Source organism: Rhinichthys klamathensis, unplaced genomic scaffold, assembly GCF_029890125.1.
Source record: "Rhinichthys klamathensis goyatoka isolate OS25496 unplaced genomic scaffold, OSU_Roscu_1.1 h1tg000487l_1, whole genome shotgun sequence".
Lineage (NCBI taxonomy): Eukaryota > Metazoa > Chordata > Actinopteri > Cypriniformes > Leuciscidae > Rhinichthys > Rhinichthys klamathensis.
The window spans coordinates 2,040,819-2,067,119 of NW_026606974.1; the positions used below are offsets into that span (position 1 = coordinate 2,040,819).

A 26,301-nucleotide genomic window follows, 5' to 3' on the forward strand; every position below is an offset into this window, starting at 1 on the left:
TATATATACAAAGTTCTGGCATGAATCTCTAGATGGTGCAGGTTAATAGGTCCTTTTACTCACCTGTTCATAATCACATCGTTATCTATAGGGCGCAGCTGATTGGTTCCTGGCGTATCAGTAGCCAATGAGCTCGCTGCTCAACCTTCAAATACTTGGGTAGCATTTGCCTTAGCACAGTGCAGCGCGCTTCAGAAACCCTCCACCTTCCCCAGCTTCACCTGTATAGATCTGCTATGGGTAATTCATGTACGCTATATTGTACAGCAGAAACATGTCTTACTTGCTCACAGCAGCGTGTCGTGTATGTATTGGAGGTAGCAAGTCCTGTACTTGCTCTGCCGCAGCAGCAGCAGCGTAGCATATCTATTCCGCCAAGACCAAACATGCAACATTGTCATACCCATTACCATGCCAATTACTCAGAGAGTTGTCATGACAGAAGTACATATATACAGTATACGTTTTTAACCCTTTGACGCGTACGATCACACCGGTGTGATCAGTCTTGGCTGGTCCCTGGTGCGTACGATCACACCGGTGTGATTAGAACGGTCAGTGCATCACGTGATCAACTGCTAAATTCAAACGTGCTTTCGTGCGTTGGCTGGCGCTGAGCCAGAGACAGACGCACTCAGTGCTGTCATATATCACAACTATTGAGTATTTTAAACCACATAATGTTTATTTTAGGTTTCAGACATTTAAATACACATAAGTACTAGCAAAACAGTGATTTTGAATTAGTAAAATAGACACTGATGTCTATGGAAACGGCAACAATAATCATTTCCATTATAATAAGACAAAACGTTTTATTCATATCAGATACACATTGTGTAAGTAGCTTTACATTTTACCCTATTCTTCTCCTAGTTCACCGGCCACTTACTTTCATGTATTTCGTGAGAAACAACAGGTCCGATTCTCTGAACTGTGAAACAAACTAACATGGCGCCGCCCATCGTGCATACAGCTCAACTAACGCGATCGTTATAAATATGTTTAAACAACAAAACACATCCACTTGCACATATTTGACAATCGGAATATCAGTGTTTCATGCTGTAGCTAATACATTTGTGAATATTTTGAATAGAAAAGGAAAAAAGACATAAAAGCAGATCATCACTCATTCAGCTCTGTGTTGTGATTGCGCTGTGTCACGTGACAAGAAATGACGCGTCACCATGGAAACATTAAAGTGACAGGTTCTAAATAACGGTCGCCTTGAAAAACTCACGCTGGGGGGTCAGTTAGAATATTTTAAACTTACGTGTGAAAGGGTTAAAAGACACCCATAAACATACTTGCTAATTCACAACTTATTAATATATATATATATATATATATATATATATATATATATATATTTTTTTTTTACCTTTATTTAACCAGGATAATCTCTCTGAGATTAAACATCTCTTTCACAGGAGTGTCCTGGCCAAGAATGGACAGCAGTTACAATCACAAACTTACAAATCAAAACAACCGAATGATAGATTTAAAATGTTCCATAGGCACCAGAGTTTGTAATTTCAGTTTTGTTTGGAGTAGATTCCATTCAAATGGAGCTGCAAAAAACCCTTTTTTCCCAGTTCAGTTCTTACAAATGGAACAGAAAGAGTAAAACAATTTTCAGACCGGAGGGAATATTTCCCAACACTTTTCTTTTGAATTAGACAACCTAGATACGAAGGCAACAACCCCAGAATAGTTTTATAAATAAATAGGTAATAGTGCATTTTCCTTCTAATGGACAGAGGGGGCCAGGCTACTCGGTTATACAATATACTGTACAACGATGAGTTAAAGGTTTACAATCTGATATAAATCTCAAAGTGCTATGATAAACGGCATCCAAAGAGGACAGAAGATGAGAAGAAGCAAATTGATACACCACATTACCATAATCAAGTGCAGGCAAAAAAGTAGCAGAAACTAACCTCTTTCTTACATTAAATGAAAAACAAAACTTGTTTCTAAAATAAAACCCAAGCTTTATTTTTAACTTTTTCTTCAAATGAGCCATAATGTTGTATACTGTACATGCATTGAATGATATCCTAAATGTATTTTAAAGTATTTATACACTACCATTCAAAAGCTTGGGGTTCGTAAGTTTTTTTTAAATGTTTTAGTCTCTTCTGCTCACCAAGGCTGCATTTATTTGCTCAAAATACAGTAGAAACTGTAATATTGTGACATATTTTTTCAATTTAGATAACTGTTTTCTATTTGAATATATTTTTATTCCATGAATACAATTTATTCCTGTGATGCAAAACTGAATTTTCAGCATCATTACTTCAGTCTTCAGTCTTGATGTGTAAAAAGTTTAAAAGAACAGCATTTATTTCAAATATAAATCTTTTGTAACATTATTAATGATTTTACTCTCACTTTCAATCAATTAATTGCTGAATACTTGATGAATAAAAATATTTTCTTTAAAAAACAAACAAATCTGACCTAAAACCTTTGAATATTCTACATGTAGTGTTTCCACACATGCCGTACAACTCAAAATATTGGGGTCCAAAAGTCTTAGACCCCATTTAAAATGGGATCCAACATTTTACTGAAATCTTAAAAAATAAGAAAAAGAAACTTTATGACATGAATATGAATACTTCAAGGCCACCACAGTAATATGACTCTTTGTACAGACGGTCAGATCAGATGTTCTTCCATTCAAGCTCAAAATGCTCTTTGCATCGTCTCAAATGCTAAAGAGCATGATCATCAGGTTTTACAGGTTTGTTGCCATCATTAAAGCAAAAGAGGGACACTACTAAAGTACTAAGACATTCTGATTCATGTTATATTTAATGTTACAATTTTCTATTAAACTTTCGATCTAAAGGAAATTAAATTAGAAAAATGCATTAGTCTCTAAGTTTAGATGTCACCGAACGACAGTAATGAGTGTTGGATGTACTGCATATATTTCTGTGTGTGAACAGTGACAAGGACTCCGTGACCGGACGAATCTGACATGAATTTATGATGCATTACCTGCCCGCCGAACATGTTGCTAATAACAGCTTGCTGATGACGGGCTCACTGAGAAACTCAATTACCTTTTAATTATGCAAATGAGATCCTCAGAGGAACTGTGGATCCTGAGGTCTAAGAAACGGAAAAGCATACCGATTAACTCCTGACCCAGAGACAATATAAGGCATTATTATTCACAAAGTCATCTGTGCTGGGAAAGCACTGTCATTTTCTTATAGGAGATACATCAGGAGATTTGACTTTTAAAAACAGTGACCTTTCCAGTAGCTAAGACATCTGAATATCCAACAGAGGCTCCTGTATGTATTAAATACTCCACATTTGAAGCAGGATTGGGCGTAAAATGGCGCTTTGTCTCCATCAAGTGTTTATTGTGTATACCTTGACATAGAGAATCCAATGCAGATGTTTGATTCTCATTAGAAGCGTGACAACCACCTGAGCGAACATGATTTAATCTGTCTATGTACTCAAATGGACATCCATAACTGACCGTTTAATTCCTAGCATAAGCCATAAATCCTCTAGTCATTAGAGAGATTTATATGCTCTTTCTATCTCCTAGGGCTCGCTCACATTCCAGTGAAATGAGGATTGTGTTGTTACAAGCATTCATTGGCAGAGAAATGACCATTTCCCGCTCATGGCTTGTTTTAGCAAGATAAGACACGGACTGGGACTATTTCTTAAAAAGCTGCTTGCACACAGAAAAGACAAACAGTTTGGAGAGAAATGCGCATGCTGCTTTAGATTATTACAATGAAGGTAAGCACTCTTGATTTTTCAACAGGTACATTCCTGCATCATTTTAGTGGACCACTAAAAACATATTTTTAAAACTTGGTGCTTTAAGTTTATACTGATTCAAATTATGAGCTTTAATTGTCAGGCTTATCAAATGCATTTTTTATTTTTATTGAACTGTATGACACAAAATGATTAGGAGGAAAACTTCAGTTAACTTTGTTCTCAGTGTGTGTTCCTGCATGGGGTCTTCCTTGTCTCTCTGTTGTCTTCAGCACAGTAAGTAACTGAAAACATGTTTGCCCTTACAACAAATATCTAAATCGCTGGAATTAAAAGTGTCTAACATGCATACATGCAAATTGTTTATCCATTTGTTATTTATTCATTTGTATATATTTATTTTGTCTATTCAATATATTTAATTTTCTTTTAAAAGTAAATGCATTACAGATTTAATGTTAGTATGCCACATACAGTGTACATAAACAGAGGCCCCAAAAAGTTTTTGGACACTGAAGACACACTTAAAAATCTCATTGCATTATATAACAACATAACAAAATGTCAAACTGAAGATTTAATTGAAAGAAAGTTTTACAAGCACACGGTTTAAAAATTGTTACATGATAAAACTATATATTTTTTTATTATAAATGAATTTGTGAATTAGAATTTTACTATGAATGTGCTGTGACATACATAGTAAACGTAATGAACTACATATGTGTTTACTGTAATACACCCTTGTGATTTTGAAGAAAACTGACTTGAGACCAGTTTAAAAGTCATTGTATTACAGCTAAAAAGTCAGTCCTGAGAAATACATCAGCGTCATTTGTTTGCAGATGCCACTTGGTTTGATATTTTGTTATGTAATGTTAAATTATCCAAATACTTTTGTGGCCACTGTACATGGTATACCATATTTGATGTTTCTGAAGACATACTTACATTGAGCTTGCTCCTAAATCAGTGCAGTGTCAGTGAGGTCCATTAGGTCTGTGTCTGAACCTGTGCACTGCCAGTGGGGACCCTGGTCCCCTGGAAGCTGGTCAGCCTGCGATGGCTGCTCCAAAACACAGGTGGGATGAGTTTTATGTTTTTGACCTTTTTAACATGTGTCATTGTAACAGTGTACAGTTATCTTACACTAAATAACTGCATGCAGTCTTGTGCACTGAATACATTTGCTGAAATGCAGTTGCAGTATCTGTATAAACCCTGTCTTGGTTTATATCATATCTCTCTGGTCTCACTATTTTCTATTTTATCTATTTACTCCCTCTCAGCCATATTTTCAGGAAATATGGTCTCCATTTTCACTGCTACGCTGATGACACCCAGCTCTAACTGTCTTCAAAACCTGTGGATCTTTTCCTCCACCTTCTTTCTCCAGCTGTTTAGTTGGAATTAAGGATTGGCTTTCAGCTAACCTTTTAAAACTCAATAGTGATAAAACTTTGTAGGCACAATACTCTGACCAGTTTTTTAGCATCCCTCCACCACCCAGACTCCTCACTCTTAGCTTGTTCCTACCACAGCCAGGAATATGGGGGGAGTACTCTGGGTTCGGGCCAAATACCGAGCTTTGAACCCTCTCCTCGGACAGTACGCCAAATACACATACCATTTATTCTATCTGACTTATTTGTAAGTGTGAACTCGTGAATTCTGCAGCGACTACACTGGCTTGCAGTGAAGTATAGCATTGAATTCAAAATTCTGCTTCTCACATTCAAGGTACTTCATAATCTCGCTCCTCATTACCTTTCTGGTCTTTATATTTATACCCCTTCACACGCTCTCAAGATCTTCACTCTCACTTTCTCTTGTGTCACCACATATACGCTTAACTACCATGGGAGCTAGAACTTTTAGCCATATGGCCCCTTACCTATGGAACTCTCTCCCTCGATATATTATTATTATTATTATACTGACATGTCTGAGGCACTTTCTGGGGACATTACAGACACAGATCCGCTCCATTGCAGTCTACTCTCAGTTTGGTGGTCGGCCTTGCACTGGGAGCTCAACTCGCACACAATCCTGTATATCGACTAAGGTCTGTCCCCTAGAGGAGGGCTGTGGAGAACGGTTCAGATGCCAGTCCGGTAATTATTTTGATACATTTCCACTTTTTCCTGTTTAAAAGTCTTTACAAAGTTATTTGAGACATCTCTTTTTACTTATTTCGCTTAAGGGAAATGTATCAGCCAGTCTCTGGTATGCAATGGAGATCATGACTGTGAATATGGCTCAGATGAGCATAAATGTGACAGTAAAGAGATCTGTGACCTGCAAAAACCTCCACCAAACGTAGAGCTCACTGGTCAAGGGTAATGTAATGATATTTGTCATCTGCTTGATTCCATATCCAATACAACAATGCATTTACATAAACACAGACACACACCCCAATCTCTAATGCCACTATGATTGTGTGTGTTTGCACTATAGGTTTGATGCAGTGAGGAGAGAGGCAAGAGGAACAGTTATCAACACTAAGAGCTTTGGAGGACTGTGTAGAAAGACCTTCAGTGGAGACCATATGGACCTATATAGACTTCCCCAAAGTGTCCTCAGATACACTTTCCAGGCAATAGAAATGTCACAATTTACTATACTAACATAAAAATGACTGATTAGATACAAAAAGAAGAACATAATGTTACCAATGCAAGAAAAAAAAATCTAGGGATCTCTAACAAAAAAAAGGACAAATCTTTTGTCACAGTTTCTACATTTGTTTTTGCCAGGTCACAGCAAAAAGTGATTTTACAGATGAATCCTATAGCAGTTCTTGGCACTACCTCGATCACAGAGAAAAACATGCAAAAACAACAGGCACAGATTATGGGCATGAGGATTATGTCTTTCATGATGAGCTGTTTCAGTCACAGGTACTGTATGCTACAACATATTCACTATATAACCCTGGGTAAACGTAATATTTGGGTGTGTTCCATATTTCGCACTTTATCCTTAGTAAATAACCCTTGCCCGAAGTACAGCAATGAGCATGTGACATGTTAAAGTCAGTATGAAACAGAAGTCACTATGAAATAGTGTTTTCTTCCCTATTGTCACGTTTATCCAAGTGAAACGGCTTCTTGAACAAGAAAAAATGTTGGGCGGGACTTGGTTTTGCTCATCAGGTATTGGATTGGATTGTTGTGGTTTACTACATGTGAGTGACAGGTTATCCCGCCCTCACACCAGTAAACATGTTGTCTCATAATGTTGTCTCATCAGTCCAGTTAACGTGCTTGCGTCGCTGTTCAAGATTTTTTTACATTTTCCCATTAGACGCTACAAACTAAACCGTCTGTGAACGTTTCTTTGACTGTATGAAGTTCATGAATAATACAGGTAAGCGCTGAGGCAGTTTAGGATTGGTTGCTTGTTGCTAAACAAATCCATGTGACATTCTAACACCATGTCACTTCACATGTCTTTTCCACAGCAAAAGTTATAATCAAGTTATGATCAGTTATGATAAGGTTAAAGTCAGCATAAAAGGAAAGTCTGTTTTCTAAATGCATGTTTCAGATCTTATTGTGAACAATTTATCTGTTTATATGTTCCATTTTTTAAAAATGTTTTTGAATGATTAATCAAAATATCATAACTCAATCTTGTATTGAAATGACAGAATTCTCTTTGGTGAGATATGCAGAACTTCTCCAATCATTTAGGCTGCGTCCGATTGCATACTCTCTTGAGTAGGTAGTTATTTTGAATAGGTAATTACTTCACGACCATGAAAAAAAGTATGTTATGAATGTGTGTAGTATGAATGTAATCTGGACGTACTACATTATCATTATCATGTGACCTACCAGCGTCAGTTACGTCGCTTCACTGCCATTCATAAATCCTCTCCCATGGCCTCATGGGATAGTAAAGGGTCCATCGTATGCACACTTCAGAATCTCACCGGAGTAATCTTTTATGAGTACTGTGAATTCAGACATACTGTACTTCTTTTGTCACATATTGTTTTTCGCCTACTAATAAGTATGCGATTTCAGATGCATCCTCAGTCTGCTTAAACCTCTTCCTTACCAGCTCACGTTCATCTGCCTCCACTTGAGTGCAACGCCCACATCTCAAAATCCAATCAACAACCAATGCATAGAACCAAGGCCTGGCTCAACATGTTTCTTTTTTGATAATCCGATACACTTTTATGTACAATTTGTATGTAAAATTTGGAAAAAAAGATCTGTCACTACTTCTGTTTCATTGTGACTTTAAAAACAGTGTTAACCCCTTTCAAAACAAAAGTCGGTAACACTTTACTTGAAGGGGTGTGCATAAGACTGACATGACACCTTCATAATCATGACATGACACATGTCATGAATATGAAGGAGGTTTTATGCATGTTTATGACAACTGTCATTAAGTGTCATTTGCTCAATTATGACATTTTTAATGCAAATATGGCATTGTTTGAGATGTCTTTGTTATGACAACTTGACATAAACCAATACATCATAACCTGCCAGTGTCTTTGTCATGACAACTTGACATTACTAACACAACATAAATTGTCATAAATATGTCATAAACATGACAAAACAGATTAATTATCAAACTTAAGAAACCACTTAGCTTTATGGGTTAACATTACATTAAACTGTCAGGTGGTTGGTTTTGACACTGGCTGTCATGAGGCCATTATAACATTTTAATGACAAATTAAATTTGTACTACTGTAGTTGAGGTCAAGAAAAATATTCATGACACAGTAATAATGGCCTCATCAGCCAATGTCAAAACCAACCACCTGACAGTTTAATGTAATGTTAACCCATAAAGCTAAGTGGTTTCTTAAGTTTGATAATTAATCTGCTGTCATGTTTATGACATATTTATGACAATTTATGTTGTCTTGGTAATGTCAAATTGTCATTACCAAGACACTGACAGGTTATGATGTATAAGTTTATGTCAAGTTGTCATAACAAAGACATCTCAAACAATGTCATATTTGCATTAAAAATTTCATAATTGAGCGAATGACACTTAATGACAGTTGTCATAAACATGCATAAAACCTCCTTCATATTCATGACATGTGTTATGTCATGATTATGAAAGTGTCATGTCAGTCTTATCCACACCCTTTCAAGTAAAGTGTTACCCAAAAGTCTTTCTTAACCCTTGTGGCTTGGTAGTTCTTAACAATAAGGTCAGATTAATTAACATTAGTTATCAGACAGGTATCTTAAACTAAACAATACTTGCATTTATTAATCTAGGCAAATGTTAAAAACAGTTTAATCAATTTTGTACAAATTATATATATATATATATATATATATATATTAGGGCTGTCAAATGATTAATCACGATTAATCACATCCAAAATAAAAGCTTTTTTTACATAATATATGTGGGTGCACTGTGTATAATTATTTTGTATATATATAAATACACACACATGCATGTATATTTAAGAATAAAATATAATTTATATATAAAATATTTATATTTATATATAATATAAATTATATATAAATCTATATACAGTATATACATGAAAATATTTCTTAAATATATACAAGCATGTGTGTGTATTTATATATATAAAATAATTATACACAATGCACCCACATATATTATGTAAAAAAAACTTTTATTTTGGATGTGATTAATCACGATTAATCATTTGACAGCCCTAATATATATAAATTAAGTGTTATCAGTTAACCTGGGGTTTTAGACATTCATTTAAGGTTAAGCCTAACAATCTCTGAATTTGTTGAATAAAAATGAAACTTTGTTCACACTTCAGTCCAAAAATCTGCTGATCATGAAGAGTGATGTGGACGTGGCCCAGTTCCAGAACCAGGCCCCAGAATATCTGCCACTTTCAGAAGAGTTTTGGAAAGCTCTGCGCTCCTTGCCCGTCGCATACGATTATGCTGCCTACTACAAAGTGCTGGAGAGATTTGGAACCCACTATATTTCAGAAGGCACTCTTGGGGGCCAGTTTAGATTATTTATGGCGGTCAGCCAAGATGACATGCAGAAATTGCGTAAGTGATATGTCGCATATTCATTTCACTTGAGAAGAGTATTCGTCATTCAAGATCATTGCATTGTCTAATGATTGTCTGTTGTTTTCTTTTTTTACACAGGAACTGTGCAAAGAGACTATAAACATTGTGTCAAAACGTCCCATTCGATCCTGTTTATCATCAGGTGGACTACAGAAAAGTGCAGTGAAGACACTTCTCACCATGTCGAACGTGTCTGTAAGTCATTTAGGAAAAATAAATAAAAGCAAAAAAGCACTAAATGATACTTTCAAACTAGTTTCTGTAAACACCCAGTGTACTGTACAATAATACTGTTTTCATAATGTCTCCCAAACAGATGCAAGCATACCAAAAAATGATATGACCACAAATATTATTGGCGGAGCTCCTGGATATATTGCACAATTGTCAATGTTAAACAAAAACACACCCCTGGAGAATGGCAGGATGTTCTCGCAGTGGTCGGGTTCAGTAAAGAACTTTCCAAAAGTCATCAAAACGAAGGTTTGTTTGGAAACGATTGTTAATATATGGTTATTGTATGCAAATGAGTTTGTTATCATAATATAGAGTGTGTATGCTATGTTAATCATAGAACATTATTGAACTTGGAGCCTTTGTTAGCCTGCCATAAACTGACCTATTTGCAAAGGAGCACATTCATTCTTATGTGTGTGAATTTCTGATTTGTTCAGCTCAGACCTCTCCATGAGCTGGTGAAAGAGGTCTCGTGTGCAGGGGTGAAAAAGCATCACTTAAAGCGTGCAATTGAGACTTACCTCATCGAGAAACACCCATGCCACTGCAGAGAATGCCAGAACAACGGGCTGCGTGTGCTTGACAATGATATCTGTAAGTGTGTGTGTAAACCAGGCACCAAAGGCCAGGCGTGTGAGCAAGGGACTCCAGAAGAGGAACAGCCAGGTACAGAAATTATTGCATAAAAATGATATAAATCAGCGGTTTTCAAACTTTTCGATGCAACAGACCCCAACTCATGCGAGCTGGTGATTTTGTATGAATTTGTACAATTTGAGTCATACAAAAAGATGAAAAAGTAAGCGTAAAGATTCACCCTTAAAGCAGATTGTACGAAATCATACAAATTCGACACCAATTCGCCAAGAAAATTAAGTATTTATGAGCTGCCATGTGTGTGTGTTGCAACTTCCCTAATGGGAGGTATATTTTCATATATAAAGACCTTTTTACATTAAATTACTGTATATTTTTTTACCCACCTTTAGAGTATATGAAGAGAGAAAAAACATGGCTTTAGAATAAAATAAATATTGTGATTAATTTCATGAGTTGTCATATTTAGAAAGCTTAGATTATTTTGTATATATTTTAATAAATGTATATTTTATACATTTATTTTTTATTAATTTATAAATTGTACCTTATTTTAATAATAATAATTGGTATTATTATTATCACACTTTTTCTGATTTTTAGTGGGTGCATGATGTTGTTGTATGTGCAGTAAAAAAGAACATGCTTAATTTTTAAAGTTTACCCTTTATTTGGATGGTCCACTTTAGACATTCTACAAGTCCATTTGCAACTACATGTCAACTAACTCTCATTAGAGTGTTCGTGTTACTAAAAGTTGACATTTACGTAGCTACAAAGTTACTTATAGTCAGTAGAATGTCTGTTGAGGGACCAATAAAATAAAGTGTTAGCAGATATTAAGCAGACATAGAGGCGGACAGAGTACAGAGCTTTGTTACTTGAGTAAAAGTACAGATACCCTTTGCTAAATTTTACTCAAGTACAAGTAAAAGTACTACGTTCAGATGTCTACTTAAGTAAAAGTACTAAAGTACTTGTTTTTAAAAGTACTTGAGTATCAAGAGTACAAGAGTAGATTTTCTAAATATTGCATTACTAATCTACTGCCACAGTGCTTACATTTATCCACAGAAACGTCCTACATGGAGTTATGAAAAATGTTAAAGTTAATACCTTGGAGAATGTAAAAGGAATTGAAAGTAAAATCAAGTCATTTTCATCTTTTTACCATGTTGCTTTATTTAATTTAATTAAATTTTTTGGGGGTCCCATCTTTAAATGCGGGGACAACACACACACACACACACACCACATGTAAGGGTGGCGCTGCCAATAAAGCACCTAAAAGCTGTCACAAAGAACTGGCAAAAGGAATGATTATGAATATGTAAAATATAGCAAGGAGATATTTTAATTGTTTATTAATAAACACTTGTTAATAAACAAGTGTTTTCTTTGTCAGTGTCAGCTAGATGAAGTTGACGATGCTGACTCGCGATCTTCAGTAGTGAACGCGCCAGAGAGAAATGCAAATTTCATACGGATTACTTAAGCAGAGAGCAGTCTGTAGTCTGTTTTCTTTCGTTTTTAATTTTTCTGTTTAAAAGTAGACATGTCTGTGAGAGGCAAGTAGGCTACCTTATACACTGAGTTTCGGTTTATTTATGAGACGAGATCCAGTTCACGTGCCGGCGCCTCCGTTTCTTATCTATCGTCTGCTATTTACTTCTTATTTGTTAAACCCAGGCAATTGTTTGATGAAACATTGATTCAAATTAAGATACAATTAATGCAAAACGAAATTCAGGTTAAAGAAAGGTTTTGTGTTTTCTGTTTGATGTCTCTGTGAAAGTTTTAAAGCATTTTTTATGCCGCTTTCAGAGCGCTCACGTCCGTAGCGGAGAACACGTCCATAACATTGTTTTTTCCTCATAAATGCAAACCCGAAAAATAAAATAATACAAAATTAATATTTTATGTACTGTGGAGACTGAGCGCCAACCCTTCTTCATTCGCTGGGTAGTAGCCTACTTTGGTTTGCGCAGTGTAATTCACATAATCAGTAAAAATATATTTTGCCTCCTAAAGCTTTTTTTTTAAGAAATCAGAAATCCCTCGCGGCTACGCCACTGCCACATTTGAACCTGACTGTGTTAAACACACCACATACTCAAGAACATCAAACCAAATGCTTGGCTTACATTAATGTGTAATATAAAATCTGACCATGGAGTTGACTTTGGCGGAAAGCTGAAAGTGATTGCTGATAGGCTGTCCCAATCAGTGGCGCCTGCACAATCCAATCACGTTTGAGAGGGAAACAACAAATTTAGGGTTTCCGAGATTTTTCTTTACTTTTTTTTTTTTTACTTGGGTACTCACGGTTATGGATAGAAATGTATTGGAGTAAAGAGTACAATATTTGCCTCTCAAATGTACTTGAGTAAAGTCATGAGTACTCCCCAAAAATGATACTCGAGTAAAGTACAGATCCCTCAAAATTGTACTTAAGTACTGTACTCAAGTAAATGTACTCCGTTACTGTCCGGCTCTGAGCAGACAGTCTATAATACTCTAATGGCTGGTTGACATGTAGTTGCACATTTACTTATAGTTAGTCTATTATAGAATGTCTGAAGTGGACCATGGAAATAAATTGTTACCTTTTAAAGTGTAGCGTAAGTACTTTTTGGGGTCACTGACTATACTTATTTTTGAGTGTCCAGTTAATATCTTTGTATCTTAGGAGTGATCCATGGAGACTGGGCCTGTTGGTCTTCATGGAGCACCTGCAGGGAAGGACAGAAAAGCCGGAGCCGTTCCTGCAGTCGCCCGGCTCCTTCGGGCGGCAGGGACTGTATTGGGAATGCTGTGGAGACCACAGCCTGTGGTGATGCGGAGGAATTAGATTACCTACGGTGAGGAAGGGCACTAGCCTGGTTCTCTGAAAGTTGCTGGAGACCCAGAGAATGAAACTGCTGTGCAACAACACTGCCACTGTGTGGAAGCCTGACTTATTGGTTTTGACCTATTTTCAGTACTATGGAGCCTCACTGCTTCGATGATTCAGTCACACCCAGGGAAAGTTGTAAAACACCACCCTTCCTTGCTAATGGGTTTGTTTTGGTAATAATGATTATATGAAATACCTGTATTCTCCACTCAACTGTGATTGAATATGTTTTTGTGATGTGTTATAATGTTGTTCTCTTCTGCCAATTGCAGTACCCCAAAGATGCATATCCAGTGGGCAGTAAGATTGAGTATGCATGTATTGAAGGTTATCATTTGATTGGAGATCCTATAGCAGAATGCCAAGAAAACCTAGACTGGTTACGATATCAAATAGAGTGCAAGAGTGAGTGTATATGACTTTTTGGAGCTGTTGAATGCTGATGTTAGTATTCATTTTCAGTGTACTTTTCAGTTTTATTTTGATGGTGTGTTTAGCATTGCTGATGTACTTTGTCATTATTTATATATTTTAGATAAAAGTGAAATGATATACTGTAAATGCATAATATGATATCTATAGTTTTGAAAGCTGTATTTTATATAATGTATATAATAATTATTATTGTTTTAATGATTTTAAATATACATTTTAGAGAACGGGAAACCATGTTTCATAAATACTAGATGATATAATTTCTTAAAATAACGATAATTTTGATGTGATGTATTGTATATAATTATTATTGACAATATGCATACATTTTAGAACAACCATGTTTCATAAATACTTAATGATTCATTCATTATTGAGGAGCTTATATGAGACTATTTGTGTTTCATGTAAATATTAAATAATATAAATATAAAATATAAGAACTATAAGAAGTTTTTTTTATAGCCTACATTTTAGAGAATTTAGGAGACGTACATCAGACTGACCGACTGAAAGGGAACTATGTTTCATTAATACTATATGATATAAATACTTAATATATACGTAACTATATTTTTATATTATGCAATTGTTATTTATAATTATTTAATGAAATGTTATTATTTTATCAATTAATTTTATTTACATTTTAATATTTTACATTTCAAAGATATGAGAAAGAAACCGTGCATATGTTTTATAATAAACGATGCCATGCTGTCTGCAGAAACACTGTGTGATCGACCTCAGCTTCCTCCAGATGTCACCGGAAGCCCATGGAAGCTTGCCTATAACATCGGTGAAGCGCTCTCGCTTTCCTGTCCTGAAGGCAAAGTCAAAGAGGGTCCGGCTGAGATCCAGTGCAACGCTGGCCTCTCCTGGTCACCACAGCCAAAAGAAACCAGCTGTCTCACAGGTCTTGTACAGTAATTCAGAGTGAAGAAAATGTGAATGAACACATTACTTACTGTAGCTGTAATGGGAAGGGACAACTCTTACAAGGATATCATTTGATTAATTGAAATGTATTGAAAATTTGAGTAAAAGTATGTGATGTTTTTTCACTAGTTTTTAATTCGACCACTGTGTCAGTGCAATGCCAGCCGTGGGAGAACCTGGCAAAGGATAAATGTGTCTGTAAAGTACCCCACGAGTGCAAGTATGTTCCCAGACAATCCATTAGCATTACACAACACAATTGCCACATAGCAATAAAACACATGCAAATGTCAGAAAGGCATTTCTACACAACCATCCAAATTTTCAGTTGTGTTTCAGTTCTAATTTTCACAATGGTTGTGTTTTTGCAGGGCTTCCTTGGAGGTATGTGCCACTGATGTGAAGCGCGGTCGGTCGCAGAGACTGAGTCTGTGTAAAGTACAGGCTATGCGCTGTCTGGGACACCTGTACACCCTTGCTGAAGACAGTGCCTGCCAGTGGATACAACGCTCCTCCACTGCTTGTCCACACTGCACCATCTGGGAGAGTTGTGATGGTGAGGGGTTGTACAATGCAAGATCAAATAATGGTGCACATCATATCTGAATTTTAGTAAATATGACATTGTGTCTTTCTTACACCATTGCAGACAGAAATCGGAGTGTCAGGTTACACTGGCACTGATATAAATATCTCTATTTTAATATATTTTCAAATGTTATTTATTCCTGTAATAAATTGTCAGCAGCATGACTGCAGTCTTCAGTCACATCATCCTTCAGAAATCAAAATGCTGGTTTGGTGCTCAGTTATTATCAGTTATTTTTGGTGCTCATTTATTAACAATGGTTCTTATTATTATCATTAATGTTTAAAGCAGTTTCTGCTGGGTAATATTTTTGGTCAAATCATGATACATTCTATTTAGGATTCTTTGATGAATAGAAAGTTCTAAAGAGCAGCATTTATTTGAAATATATAAATATTTACTGTCACTTTTGATCAATTGAATGCATCTTTGCTGAATAATGGTGAATATTAATTTCTTTTCTTTTTTTTATCGAATTTCCCCCTAACTTTTAAATAGTAGTGTATCAGTTTCAATAAGAATATTTAGCCTCAAAAACAACATTTCAACATTGATGATAATAATAAATGTTTCCTGAGCAGCAAATCAGCATAATAAAATTATTTCTGAAGGATCATGTGACACTGAAGACTGGAGCAATGATGCTGAAAATTCAGCTTTACCATCACAGGAATAAATTACATTTTAAAATATTTTAAAATAAAAAACAGTTGTAATTGTATAATTTTTTTTTTTTTACTTTGTTTACTGCATCAAATAAATGCGGCCTTGGTGAGCATTAGAGACTTCTTTCAAAAATGGAAAAATCGGTAGTGTTTTTTTTTTTATGGGTAAAATAAAGTCTGTGGTTAACACGACCTGACTTATGACAAAACTTCCAAGTTTAGTTTTACAACATAAATTACACACTCTCATAAACCCAAACATGAATCTATAGCATCGTACGTTTTTAAAACATGCACAATGCTTTCAAAATTCATGTTTTGAGTTGACAGTGTAATTTATGCTGTAAAACAATTATGAAAGTCACTTTAAGTAATGCTAGCCACAAAAATTGAAAACTGCCTTTCAAAAAAAAAAAAACATTTGAAAATTCCTGAGGGAAACCATGGCTTGAAAATGTAAACTCTTGCTAATATCTTTTTGAACCTAGTCAGGAAAGTGCTATTTTAAAGACTAAAATGTTGTAACAATCATGTCGTTGTAGAGCAAACGAACAGCTGCCGTTGCAAGACAAGTGAGGAATGTTCATCCCTGGACGCCTGGATCCATGTGTGTGTGCAGCAGGATGGAGCGTCTGCAGTGACAGTGACAGAATGTGAAGCGGGCGTGAGGAAATGCAGAGGAGAGGCTGTCCACATTGTCAGCATTCAACCTTGTCAGTCATAAACTTAGAGGCTCACTAACTAATTATATAGTGTAACCATATATACTGTACTCTGAGAAGGATTCCTGCATTCTTTCTTAAAAGAAAAGGCTTGACAAGTGCAGTTTTTTTTCTTGTGTTGACATATTTTTCCATTAAAACAGGAAGTTTGGGCTGGACAAAAGAATAGAGCACAGCAGTGATGTGTTTTTGTAGGCCAGACTGTAAGTTAGCATCTTACTGGTTCTGTCGACAAAAAAACAATACGATTTTTCGTATTTTTAGATAGTCTATGAGTGTTAGCTTTAAGGCTAACCTCTCATTTTGATTTTGAAGCTTTCACTTTTTAAAGATGGGCATCTTACCAAGACTTTAAGGTCTTTTTTTTTTATCAGTTTCAGACAAAAAATAAGCTAAACTAATGTTAACTAATTAACCTTATTATAAAGTGTTACCAAAAAAGCATTACTGCACAATTTAAACCGACTGTTCTGGACTTCTACTGGGCTCAGAACAGCGTCCTATTCAGCCAGATCCAGACGTCTTGCCAAACACCTGACAACCCAGATTCCCGCCAACAGCTTGTCCAGCGAAGGCATTGCAGCCAAATAATTAACCTGAAAACCATGTCTATTCTTGTAAAGTTTTTTTGTTGTTGTTGTTTTGCATCCTCCATTACTGCTCTGAGAAAGTAAAAGGGTAGGCACTGCTGCCAGGTGTGAATTTCACAGCCTCCATATTAATGTGCAAACAAATCAAATTACCTCTAACTGACTGTGATACAAAAGTTATATTTTAATGAGAGAAATTGTTTGTGCGTTGAAATAAGAGCCTGTGTCACAAGATTGTTCGGAGAATCGTGGATAACAGCATGGCTATGTGGTGGTTTTTATCTAAATACATTTTTTTTCAAACAGTTTCTCTGAAAGTCATTCATAATGACTTTTATTATTCCACTGATTTGATTTCGGAATCTTTTCTTAACTCATCATGGTATATTATATGTTGAATAAAATATCATTTTTAATATGAGACACAAAGTTCCAGTTTTGTTAAATCATTAAAAAAAGGTTTATTACCAATGTAAAACGACACTGTGCCTTTTCATAAACACTACAGTATCTTCACCATGCCTGACACATTTAGAACTGTTATTAATAAGCAAGACCCATGCTGAGCCCCTCCAATCTGGACTTATATCACACCAGATGGACAGACATGCCATCCTTTACTGACAATCTCTTTAAAGGAATCACAGTTTTGAAAAATAATTCAGAGCGCTAGGTTTACATTGTATATGTACATCTCTAAAATGTCCATTTATAGATATATTCTTTATTTACAAAGGCTTCTTCAGGTATTTTATACTCCTAAAGGCTGAAACAAAAAGAAAAAAGTTACAGGATTTCGGTTTATGGAAGACTAAATAATACTGTAGTAAAAATATTGTAACAGCAAAAAAAAAAAAAGAAGCAGATTGAAAGAAACAACAGATACCACATTCACTCATGTTGTGCAGTATTAAAAAAAAAAAAGCATCGTAAATGTTAAACATCATAACCTTTGCTCTAATTAGCACTCTTGAACGCCTCATTACAACACCTGCCTTGATAAAAAGCACAGCATATGAATCGTATGGATAAACATAGCTGTAGTCATATTACAAACCATTTTCTTTACTAAGCATAATGTAGACAAACATTCATTTAATAATGAAAATATGTTGTACTGATCAAATATTATATAGTGTGTGTATGACTACTGATGTTACACAGATATTACTATTTATTCTCATAGCAGTAGGAAATCGGACAGAACTCACCAAAAGAAAGCACTGGTTTGAGAAATGGCAGTAGTACTGTTGATTGGTGAGTGTCACACATTGTGAGGAAACGCAGTCATTTGTGACTGGATTCTGGGAGAGAGCTTTTAGCTGGACACCAGACAACAGAGGCCAAAGAAACGCCGCTTTCTCTGCCGGACCAACGGGTATGGCGTCAGATTCAACAAACTGCTGTCATCTGTATCAATACAAGAACAGACAGATAGAGCCGTTTTACATTCATTTAACCAAACATTATTTATAATTCCACATGTTAAAGTTGACCAAAAGTGTCAAAAAAAAATTCTATCTAGGATGCACATTTAATTTTGGAATAAAATCAGAATATTGCAAAAAATAAATTGTAAATGTGCACAAAATGGAAATATTGTGCTTTTTGTGGAAACCACTGTATCATCACAATAATTATTATTTTCTGGCAAATAATCCTATTAAGTAAGGTTATCCTTAGTAAAGATAGCTATGCAAATCTTCTAAAATAAATTACCGTTCAAAAGATTGGGGTCAGTGTTTTATTTTTTTTTATTTTTATAAATTCATTATTTTATTCAGCTAGTATGCTTAACAAAATTAAAAGTCATAGTAAATACATTTATAATGTTACAAAAGGTTATATTAAGTAAACATTGTTCTATTCATCAAAGAATCCTGAATTAAATGTACTGTATCACGGTTTGAAAAAAACAATATATTATTAACAATAAATGTTTCTTAACAATAAATGTTTCTAAAATTCTTTAGCACCAAATCGGCATATTAGAAGGATTTCTGAAGGATCATGTGACACTGAAGACTGGAGTAATGATGCTGAAAGTTCAGCTTTGCCATCACAGGAATAAATTTCATTTGAAATACATTACGATTTTTTCTTTTTATTAAATAAATGCAACCTTTGTGAGCAAAAGGCTCTTTTTCTTTCAAAACAACAACAAAAAAACAGTAGTATAGATAAACAATTTGAGACTTTGCTATTGTTGAAAGATTTTGATGAAAGATGTTGCTTGATGGCCAAGTTTGTAATGAATTTATCAGCAATATTATCCAAAATAATCCGAAAGCCGACACTGAGAAAGTGTTGAGATGTTACCTTGGTTCTTCAGTGGTAAAGGCATTGTCTCCCTGAGTTTGCTTAGCAGATTTTTCATTTCTGTCATGTCCCTAGAACATTGAGGAACCATTTCAGATTCAATATCAGTTATTGGTGAAGAAAACTGAGAGATAAAGATCCTGTCAGGGGCCATTCACACAGAACACGTTTTTGTGGTTAAAAAGGCCGCAGGTCAGTGGAGCAAAAAGATGGAACTTATTTTAACTTGAGAAAAAGTCTTGCAAAAGATGTGAGATGTGAGCACAACCGTTAAAGACGTGTTTACATTGGGAAAAAAGTAGCACAGTGGAATGGAAAAACGCCTTCTGTGTGAAGCGGCCCTTCAGTGAAGCAGCTCAGACTATTCACCTCTCAATGTTCTCAATGTCTGTGGCCACCAGGACGTATGTCTGCGAACAGTCCGCTGGAGTGGAGGACGTGTCTTCCAAGATTGGAATGTCAGAGCTGTCCTCTTTCTTACCGTCTACCTTAGTACCTCCTGCATAATGTTTCCCTGGAACACATACAGTAAGACATCACTGGTCTGGCAGACTGTAGTAGAGAAATAGAAATGGTCAAAATATCATGTCATGTCAAAATTTGACCCCTTGGCAACAGTCAACCTGCTCCCAGAACATCCATATTTTCATAGTTTCCTATAAGCTCAAATCAGATAGAAATCACAGAAACTAGCAGTATCAACTCCTGCAAACATTAAGCCACTAGAAGGTTCTTTAGTTTGACAAGCCAGGCTCCATCAACGTCAATTTCCTGTGACTGGTGTGGATGTTTCCTGCTGAGAGCCTAGGGGCGACCTCACAGCATTACCTTTTCTGTGGAGCTGCAGGGATCCCAGCAGACATACAGACTTCAGCATCTCCGTCAGGTACATTTCCAGACAGCACTGCAGCTGGATGAAGAGGCGGCAGATCTCCGGATGTATTTCTCCATCTTCTGGGCTGTGAAAAAAAGCATCACTAATGCATCTCAGATCTGGATTCTGTAGAGTTCCCCCCCCCCCCCCCCCCTGCACTTTTCAACATGTTTAATTTCTTACAAGTTACATACAGTATCCTTGCATTCATACGCCTCACCGTCCACAACAAGTGACCACTGACAGAAATCATGAGTCTCAGACACATATGATGTCAGTTCTGGGCTATATAGCTAATTTTTCAGTTTTTCGGCGATATTAAATATGTTGGTATTAATCATTTACACTAAAACTGCTTAAAACATCTGAAAGACCATCATTTGAACTAAACAGCCATTGTTGCCAAGTAGATTCTAAATCTTTAATGTACAGTAGGTAAAATACAGTAAAAATAATCATGGCATGTCTTTAACACTAAATTAACACAAGGAACATTTATATTTAATCGTTTTCATTTATATGCACCGATATAACAATACAAAAATATTTTTTAAATGTGAACCCGGAGACTACTGTAAAAATTTCTCACTGATGAGGCAAATCGAATGCAAATTGAATTTTGAATTGATTCATCGAAATTGAAACGGAACTGATTCACAGAATTGAATCAAACTTACCAGCACTAACACCAATTTTGCTACAGTTTAAATGAATTTGTCGTGCCATGGATCTAATTAAAATGACACTGTCTTTATGAAACTTAATGCCCAAATAACAAGCCCATTAAAAACAGAAATATTCAAACATCCAATGATTTTGCTGGGATCTTGATTATTGCCGAGCAGCATGTTTACAAGGAAGTTCAAACAATCTCGAGCTCTAAACACATTAGCTCAGTGGCCAGTGACAATTCTCAGAAAATCACATTTCTCAGAATCCTACGCCTGTAATTTCTGCTCTGTAATTCCCATGTGGAATGCTGTAACATGGTGGATACTTTATTTTCCTGTTCTTGGATTACCTGGAACAGAGAGATGCACCAAACTCATGTAAGATAAATCATGTCACGTGTCCATTAGGCAAACCGTTTGCTCTTTGTTCCCTCCTCTCTGTGGTAAATTGTCATATTGACTGTAACACACTACAGTACTAAATCTATTTAAATACCAAAATTGTTTCTATAAAAGTAGTAAAATTATGTGTAGAGGGAATTTCTCTCCATGTTCATTCAAAGAGCAAGATATCATGATCCATGATGAAAATAAATCCACTGCCATTACCTCTGGTACATTATTACAGCACTAAAGAGACTAAAATTGACACTACATTCAGATTTGCTTACTTTAATTGACATATATGACATCAAATGTTTTCTAGTAAAGAGCATTTTTGGAGGCTGTCAAAAAAAACAACTTAATATGGATATGTGTTGACTAATCAAGAGCAGTAGTGTCAATTTATTGTGTTAAATATAAATGTGTTAATATAAAACCATGTTACGGGCCTGTGATTTATGATAGAAGCACAGTTGAAAGCAACATTTCCAACTTAATCATCATTTATCCTGCTCTCCAAACATATTGCATGATGAGCCAGCAGAACTAGCTGATATTTATTAACTAAATGGTGCTGTGCAAAGTGCTCAGACTTATAATTAATAACAAGCTACAATATAATTTTATATGATACGATTTTATAATAGCTCACGTGCTTATAAGATGTAAGTGTGAGTTAATAATGACTAGAGGTTTTCAAAAGGGGGTCCATGACACCTAGGGGGTCCGCATGGGTACTGCATGCCAATTACTGTTTGATAAAAAAAAGGAAGAAAAAGTGTAAATCAAAAACAAAATATTAATTTCAGACAAAACTAAAGCACCTAAAGTTTAGCTAAATGTCTCATTGGCCCTCTCACATTAAAATGCAATATGTTAACATGTAATGTATAAATATATTAAAAAATATGACATTGTACATAAATATGTTTTACCCTGATATTGCAGAAAGGTTTTGATGTGCGGTCCGTGCCATCTCACAGCCTTTTGTGCGTGTCTTGTGCATTTCCGCACGAAGAGAGGGACAATCAGTGGAAATCTCTCCAATAGAGATAACCAACTCCCTATAGAGGGCCACAAGTGTATTGAACTCCTGGACAACCTGATGGAAGAGAGAAAAACAAAAGCAAACAAACTGAGAAAATATAGGGCTCACAAAACCATTTTAACCTTGAAAATGTATGAAGCAGATAAATAAAATGACTAAACATTGACGAAATGACATGTATCCAACTTGTCAAGACTTTTTTATTTTGAACAGAGAATGTCACAAAAACAGGCAATTTGTTGGAAAGTAGCACCTCAGGCAACAGATGCTCATGCCATTTTTATCAATATTTGGTAGAAAGGATAAGCGTTCAATGGCAAGCAGTTTTAACATTTATGCCTTTAACTAGTATCTTTTTATGTAACTAATGCTTATTTTTTTAATTACTTGTAATCAGTGCTCTTACATTCCTCAATCTCGGATGAAATCGCCCTCTGAGGGCGGGGCGGTCAGAGAAAAAGTGAGGGTATGTTACAGATTAAAATATAGAAGTGTGTACCAGCCCACTTCGAGCACTGCTTGTAAGTAATCCCATAATGACCACTATGTTTATTTAATTTCACTAGTGATTATTCATTTAATATTAGTAGGCTACTTATTCAAATATTGACTAGTATCTATTCAATTAGTAACTAGCACTCATTCACTCACGACTAATGTCCCTTTAAGGCAAGTAATTTCACTCGGCGGCCATCTTTGAAACGCCTCTTGGGCAGCTATTTCAATCATGCAAGTAGAGCACCTAACTCTTTGAATGGGGAAACATCAAATTCTCCAAAGCTGTTCAACAAGCTTATGAGTAAATTGCATATTTGAAATCGCCAGTGAAATCTGACACAAACTATCCCATAAATGTTGTTTCTTATGCTCAAATAGCATTAAAAAAGCTTATATTTCAGACTGGCCCAGCCTATTTTATTTAGAAGGCAGGACTTATTCCGCCATATTGCAAGCACTTTCTCTCATTCATATGAGTACATAGTTTTCTTTCTATATAGTCTTTGCTCACTACTAGTAAAAGTGACAAGTAACTTACATTGTTCTTGGAAGCATTTTGCATATTTTTGCTCAGATGTCAATTATTCACTTCCAACAAGGCAATTAGTAGCCTAACTATACAGAATAGTTAGCCAATTTAAAATAATGCCAGCACTTAATAAACAATTGGAAGACATGTTAGTCATAAGCGAACAGTTGATATCTGCACCACAGATCGACATAGAATTCAATGTCAAAAATTCAAGGCAACTGCATTGTCAATGTTAAAACGGCTTGCCACAAGCTTTCTGCCTGTTAACGGGGCAACGATTCCTCAAACACAACACACGAGCTTTACAAATGTGCTGCAGTTTTAGCCCAAAATAGAGTATCGCTCACTCCACGCCATAATCTGTCAAATGAAACGTTGTTTCTTGAAAATCAGTTAGAAAAAGGAAGCTGGAACTACCGCCGCACCATATGACAAGTCAAACCTCAAAGCATTATTTTTTTATTTCACGTCCCTATAGTGTCGCATTATACATTTAGGATGTTGGTACTTCTGCAGAACCCTGCGTAAATTTGAAATGGTGGTTGAACAATCAGCAGGAATCATAGCGGAATAATGCTGTGGGTCATGACGCAGGCATACGCACCATTCTGCAGTCCGCTACGGCACGCTGAGCTTCGCTGCTCTCCCGGCGCTCCGGCTCTCTGGACGGGGGCTTACTGCCGATCTGGAAAATGGTCCCGGCAGTTCTGGGGCGGTTTTTGCGCCCATTCGGTGCAGAACTCATGCATACACATCAAGTGAAGAAACTGCCCTGATATAAAACGCTGATTGATCTATATACTGCCACTCGTTTGGAAAAAATGTCTTACTCAATTGATCGATCTGCCCGTGTCTTGCTCCTGGATTCTCTCCGCATCGCCACGATGCAGAAGCCGAGTCACCTTCATTCACTCCTGCAGAGAGCTGAAGTGTCCTTGCAGGGTTTCTTCTTCTTCAGCAGAGAGAAATGCGATAACAAAGAACCAGATGCAAACATGTCTTGATGCCCCGTATAGCCCTTCAACGAAGAAATACACCTCCCCGCGACAATACTCGCTACTTGAGATAGACTAAAATGTGCCGCAAGTTGAAATGATACACTCTATATGCCGTTTATTGAGAGTAGGTAGCAGAAGGTGATCTAAGAGCGCTATTCTAACCTTGATAGGTGCAGTTGCTTGAGGCATGACGTGGTTGAACACACTGCACTCTCATAGGATGAGAATACTAATGCAACAGATTCACCAACTCACCAACTCAGATTCACCCATCTCAAATGAGTCTTATTAAACATTCATATGATAGGCCCTACAAGTAAAGTGTCTACTTACGGTTGGTTATTAGGAAATGTTCTATTAGTGGTTGAATCATAGGCTACTGTTAATTGTAATAAATCTTAATTGTGCAAAAAGCTAGAAGCACAATTAGACCTAATGGCAGCCTGTTGTTGTGTTGTTCTCTGCCAAACCACTATAGAGAAACCACTGCATTTGAGATGGTCTAATGTAATCTGTGTGTATGCAGATGGTTGAAATAGAACAAGACAGCATGTCTTGACAACAAGGACTGAACAAAGCTTCCAAAGGATTATACCTCTAGCTTTCGATATTAAATATTTATTGCAGGAAAATAACGTTAAATATTAAGTGCAGGAAAAGATTTACAATATTAAAGATTTCTCTACTGCTTCATATGTTTTTGTTTTTAATGTTTTTAATTTAAGTGGCCTAAATAGCCTACATAAAATGTATGTCATGTAAAAGTATTACTTGAATATAAAATCTATATCCTCAATATAAAATAATAATAACATCAATCATTTTCCTCTGAAAGATTCTGGGCCATGGAGGAGACAATAACAATGAATGCTAACAGCAAATTAAAGTAGTTACTTAAGTCAAATGCAAACTTAATGGAACAAATAAGTAAAAAAAAAAAGTTATCTCAGATCGCAAAAGTCTGTTATTTGACATAATAGTGGTCGGATTACTTATCTAAGACAACAAATTGAGCATAGTAATTGAGATCTCACAACGAGCCGTTATGGCCATTTGAGCATTACTGTAAAAACAAACAAGAGCGTTAAATTAAATAGATGTTATAATTCTTAGCATATTCTATGGATAGTTTAGAAGCTGACAGGCAGTTATGGATAGTTAAGTTCACAAACCTGCAGCACTGCACTTTGGAAATTAGCTGTAAGAGAAGACCCTTCACAAACATATTCACACTAAATATAAAGCAAGTGAATACAACTTGAGGTGAAATGAAGAGTCCACTCGTGTGATTATCCATGCAAAGCTGCACACAGTTGGCCAAAATTCTGTTTGAAAGCAAACAGATGTTAGGCAAAGCACGAACTCAAAAATCATGAATCATCTTTGTGGTAAACAGATCATCAAGCTTTGGAATTTTAGCTGCATGGATTCATTTCGCTCTGTGATCGGTTGGCGTTCGTCCCTA

General features: G+C 35.9%; 2 protein-coding genes across 3 annotated transcripts; one reads left to right on the plus strand and one right to left on the minus strand.

The window, feature by feature from the left end:
• Nucleotides 1–5,566: 5,566 nt before the first annotated feature.
• On the plus strand, nucleotides 5,567–17,151 carry c7a (complement component 7a). Its single transcript, XM_056237523.1, has 15 exons — nucleotides 5,567–5,882; nucleotides 5,972–6,107; nucleotides 6,229–6,367; nucleotides 6,528–6,671; nucleotides 9,575–9,818; nucleotides 9,921–10,037; nucleotides 10,159–10,325; nucleotides 10,517–10,745; nucleotides 13,366–13,537; nucleotides 13,658–13,745; nucleotides 13,845–13,977; nucleotides 14,735–14,923; nucleotides 15,076–15,166; nucleotides 15,318–15,502; nucleotides 16,743–17,151. The coding sequence occupies exons 1-15, from the start codon at nucleotides 5,627–5,629 to the stop codon at nucleotides 16,922–16,924; spliced, it is 2,472 nt and encodes an 823-aa protein (XP_056093498.1). The 5' UTR covers nucleotides 5,567–5,626; the 3' UTR covers nucleotides 16,925–17,151.
• A 797-nt stretch (nucleotides 17,152–17,948) lies between these two features.
• rgs7bpa (regulator of G protein signaling 7 binding protein a) lies at nucleotides 17,949–25,066 on the minus strand. Of its 2 annotated transcripts, none has more exons than XM_056237544.1 (6): nucleotides 24,443–25,066; nucleotides 22,696–22,862; nucleotides 20,660–20,790; nucleotides 20,201–20,345; nucleotides 19,832–19,902; nucleotides 17,949–18,922 (listed from the first exon to the last, which is right to left on the minus strand). In XM_056237544.1, the coding sequence occupies exons 1-6, from the start codon at nucleotides 24,581–24,583 to the stop codon at nucleotides 18,831–18,833; spliced, it is 747 nt and encodes a 248-aa protein (XP_056093519.1). In that variant the 5' UTR covers nucleotides 24,584–25,066; the 3' UTR covers nucleotides 17,949–18,830. The 2 variants fall into 2 exon arrangements, with proteins under 2 accessions (XP_056093519.1, XP_056093520.1); XM_056237545.1 differs by having other exon boundaries at nucleotides 24,669–25,061.
• Between the last annotated feature and the right edge of the window lie 1,235 nt (nucleotides 25,067–26,301).

What these genes read in the sequence shown, in the direction of transcription:
- c7a (XM_056237523.1), top strand. Translation starts at nt 5,627, where the DNA reads ATGGGAGCTAGAACTTTTAGCCATATGGCCCCTTACCTATGGAACTCT. An exon ending in TCACCATGTCGAACGTGTCT is followed by an intron (nt 10,038 to 10,158) that starts GTAAGTCATTTA and finishes TCTCCCAAACAG; the next exon opens with ATGCAAGCATACCAAAAAAT. An exon ending in AGAAACCAGCTGTCTCACAG is followed by an intron (nt 14,924 to 15,075) that starts GTCTTGTACAGT and finishes TTTTTTCACTAG; the next exon opens with TTTTTAATTCGACCACTGTG.
- rgs7bpa (XM_056237544.1), bottom strand. Translation starts at nt 24,583, where the DNA reads ATGAGTTCTGCACCGAATGGGCGCAAAAACCGCCCCAGAACTGCCGGG. An exon ending in CCGTAGCGGACTGCAGAATG is followed by an intron (nt 22,863 to 24,442) that starts GTGCGTATGCCT and finishes CTCTTCCATCAG; the next exon opens with GTTGTCCAGGAGTTCAATAC. An exon ending in TTTACCACTGAAGAACCAAG is followed by an intron (nt 18,923 to 19,831) that starts GTAACATCTCAA and finishes GTATTGATACAG; the next exon opens with ATGACAGCAGTTTGTTGAAT.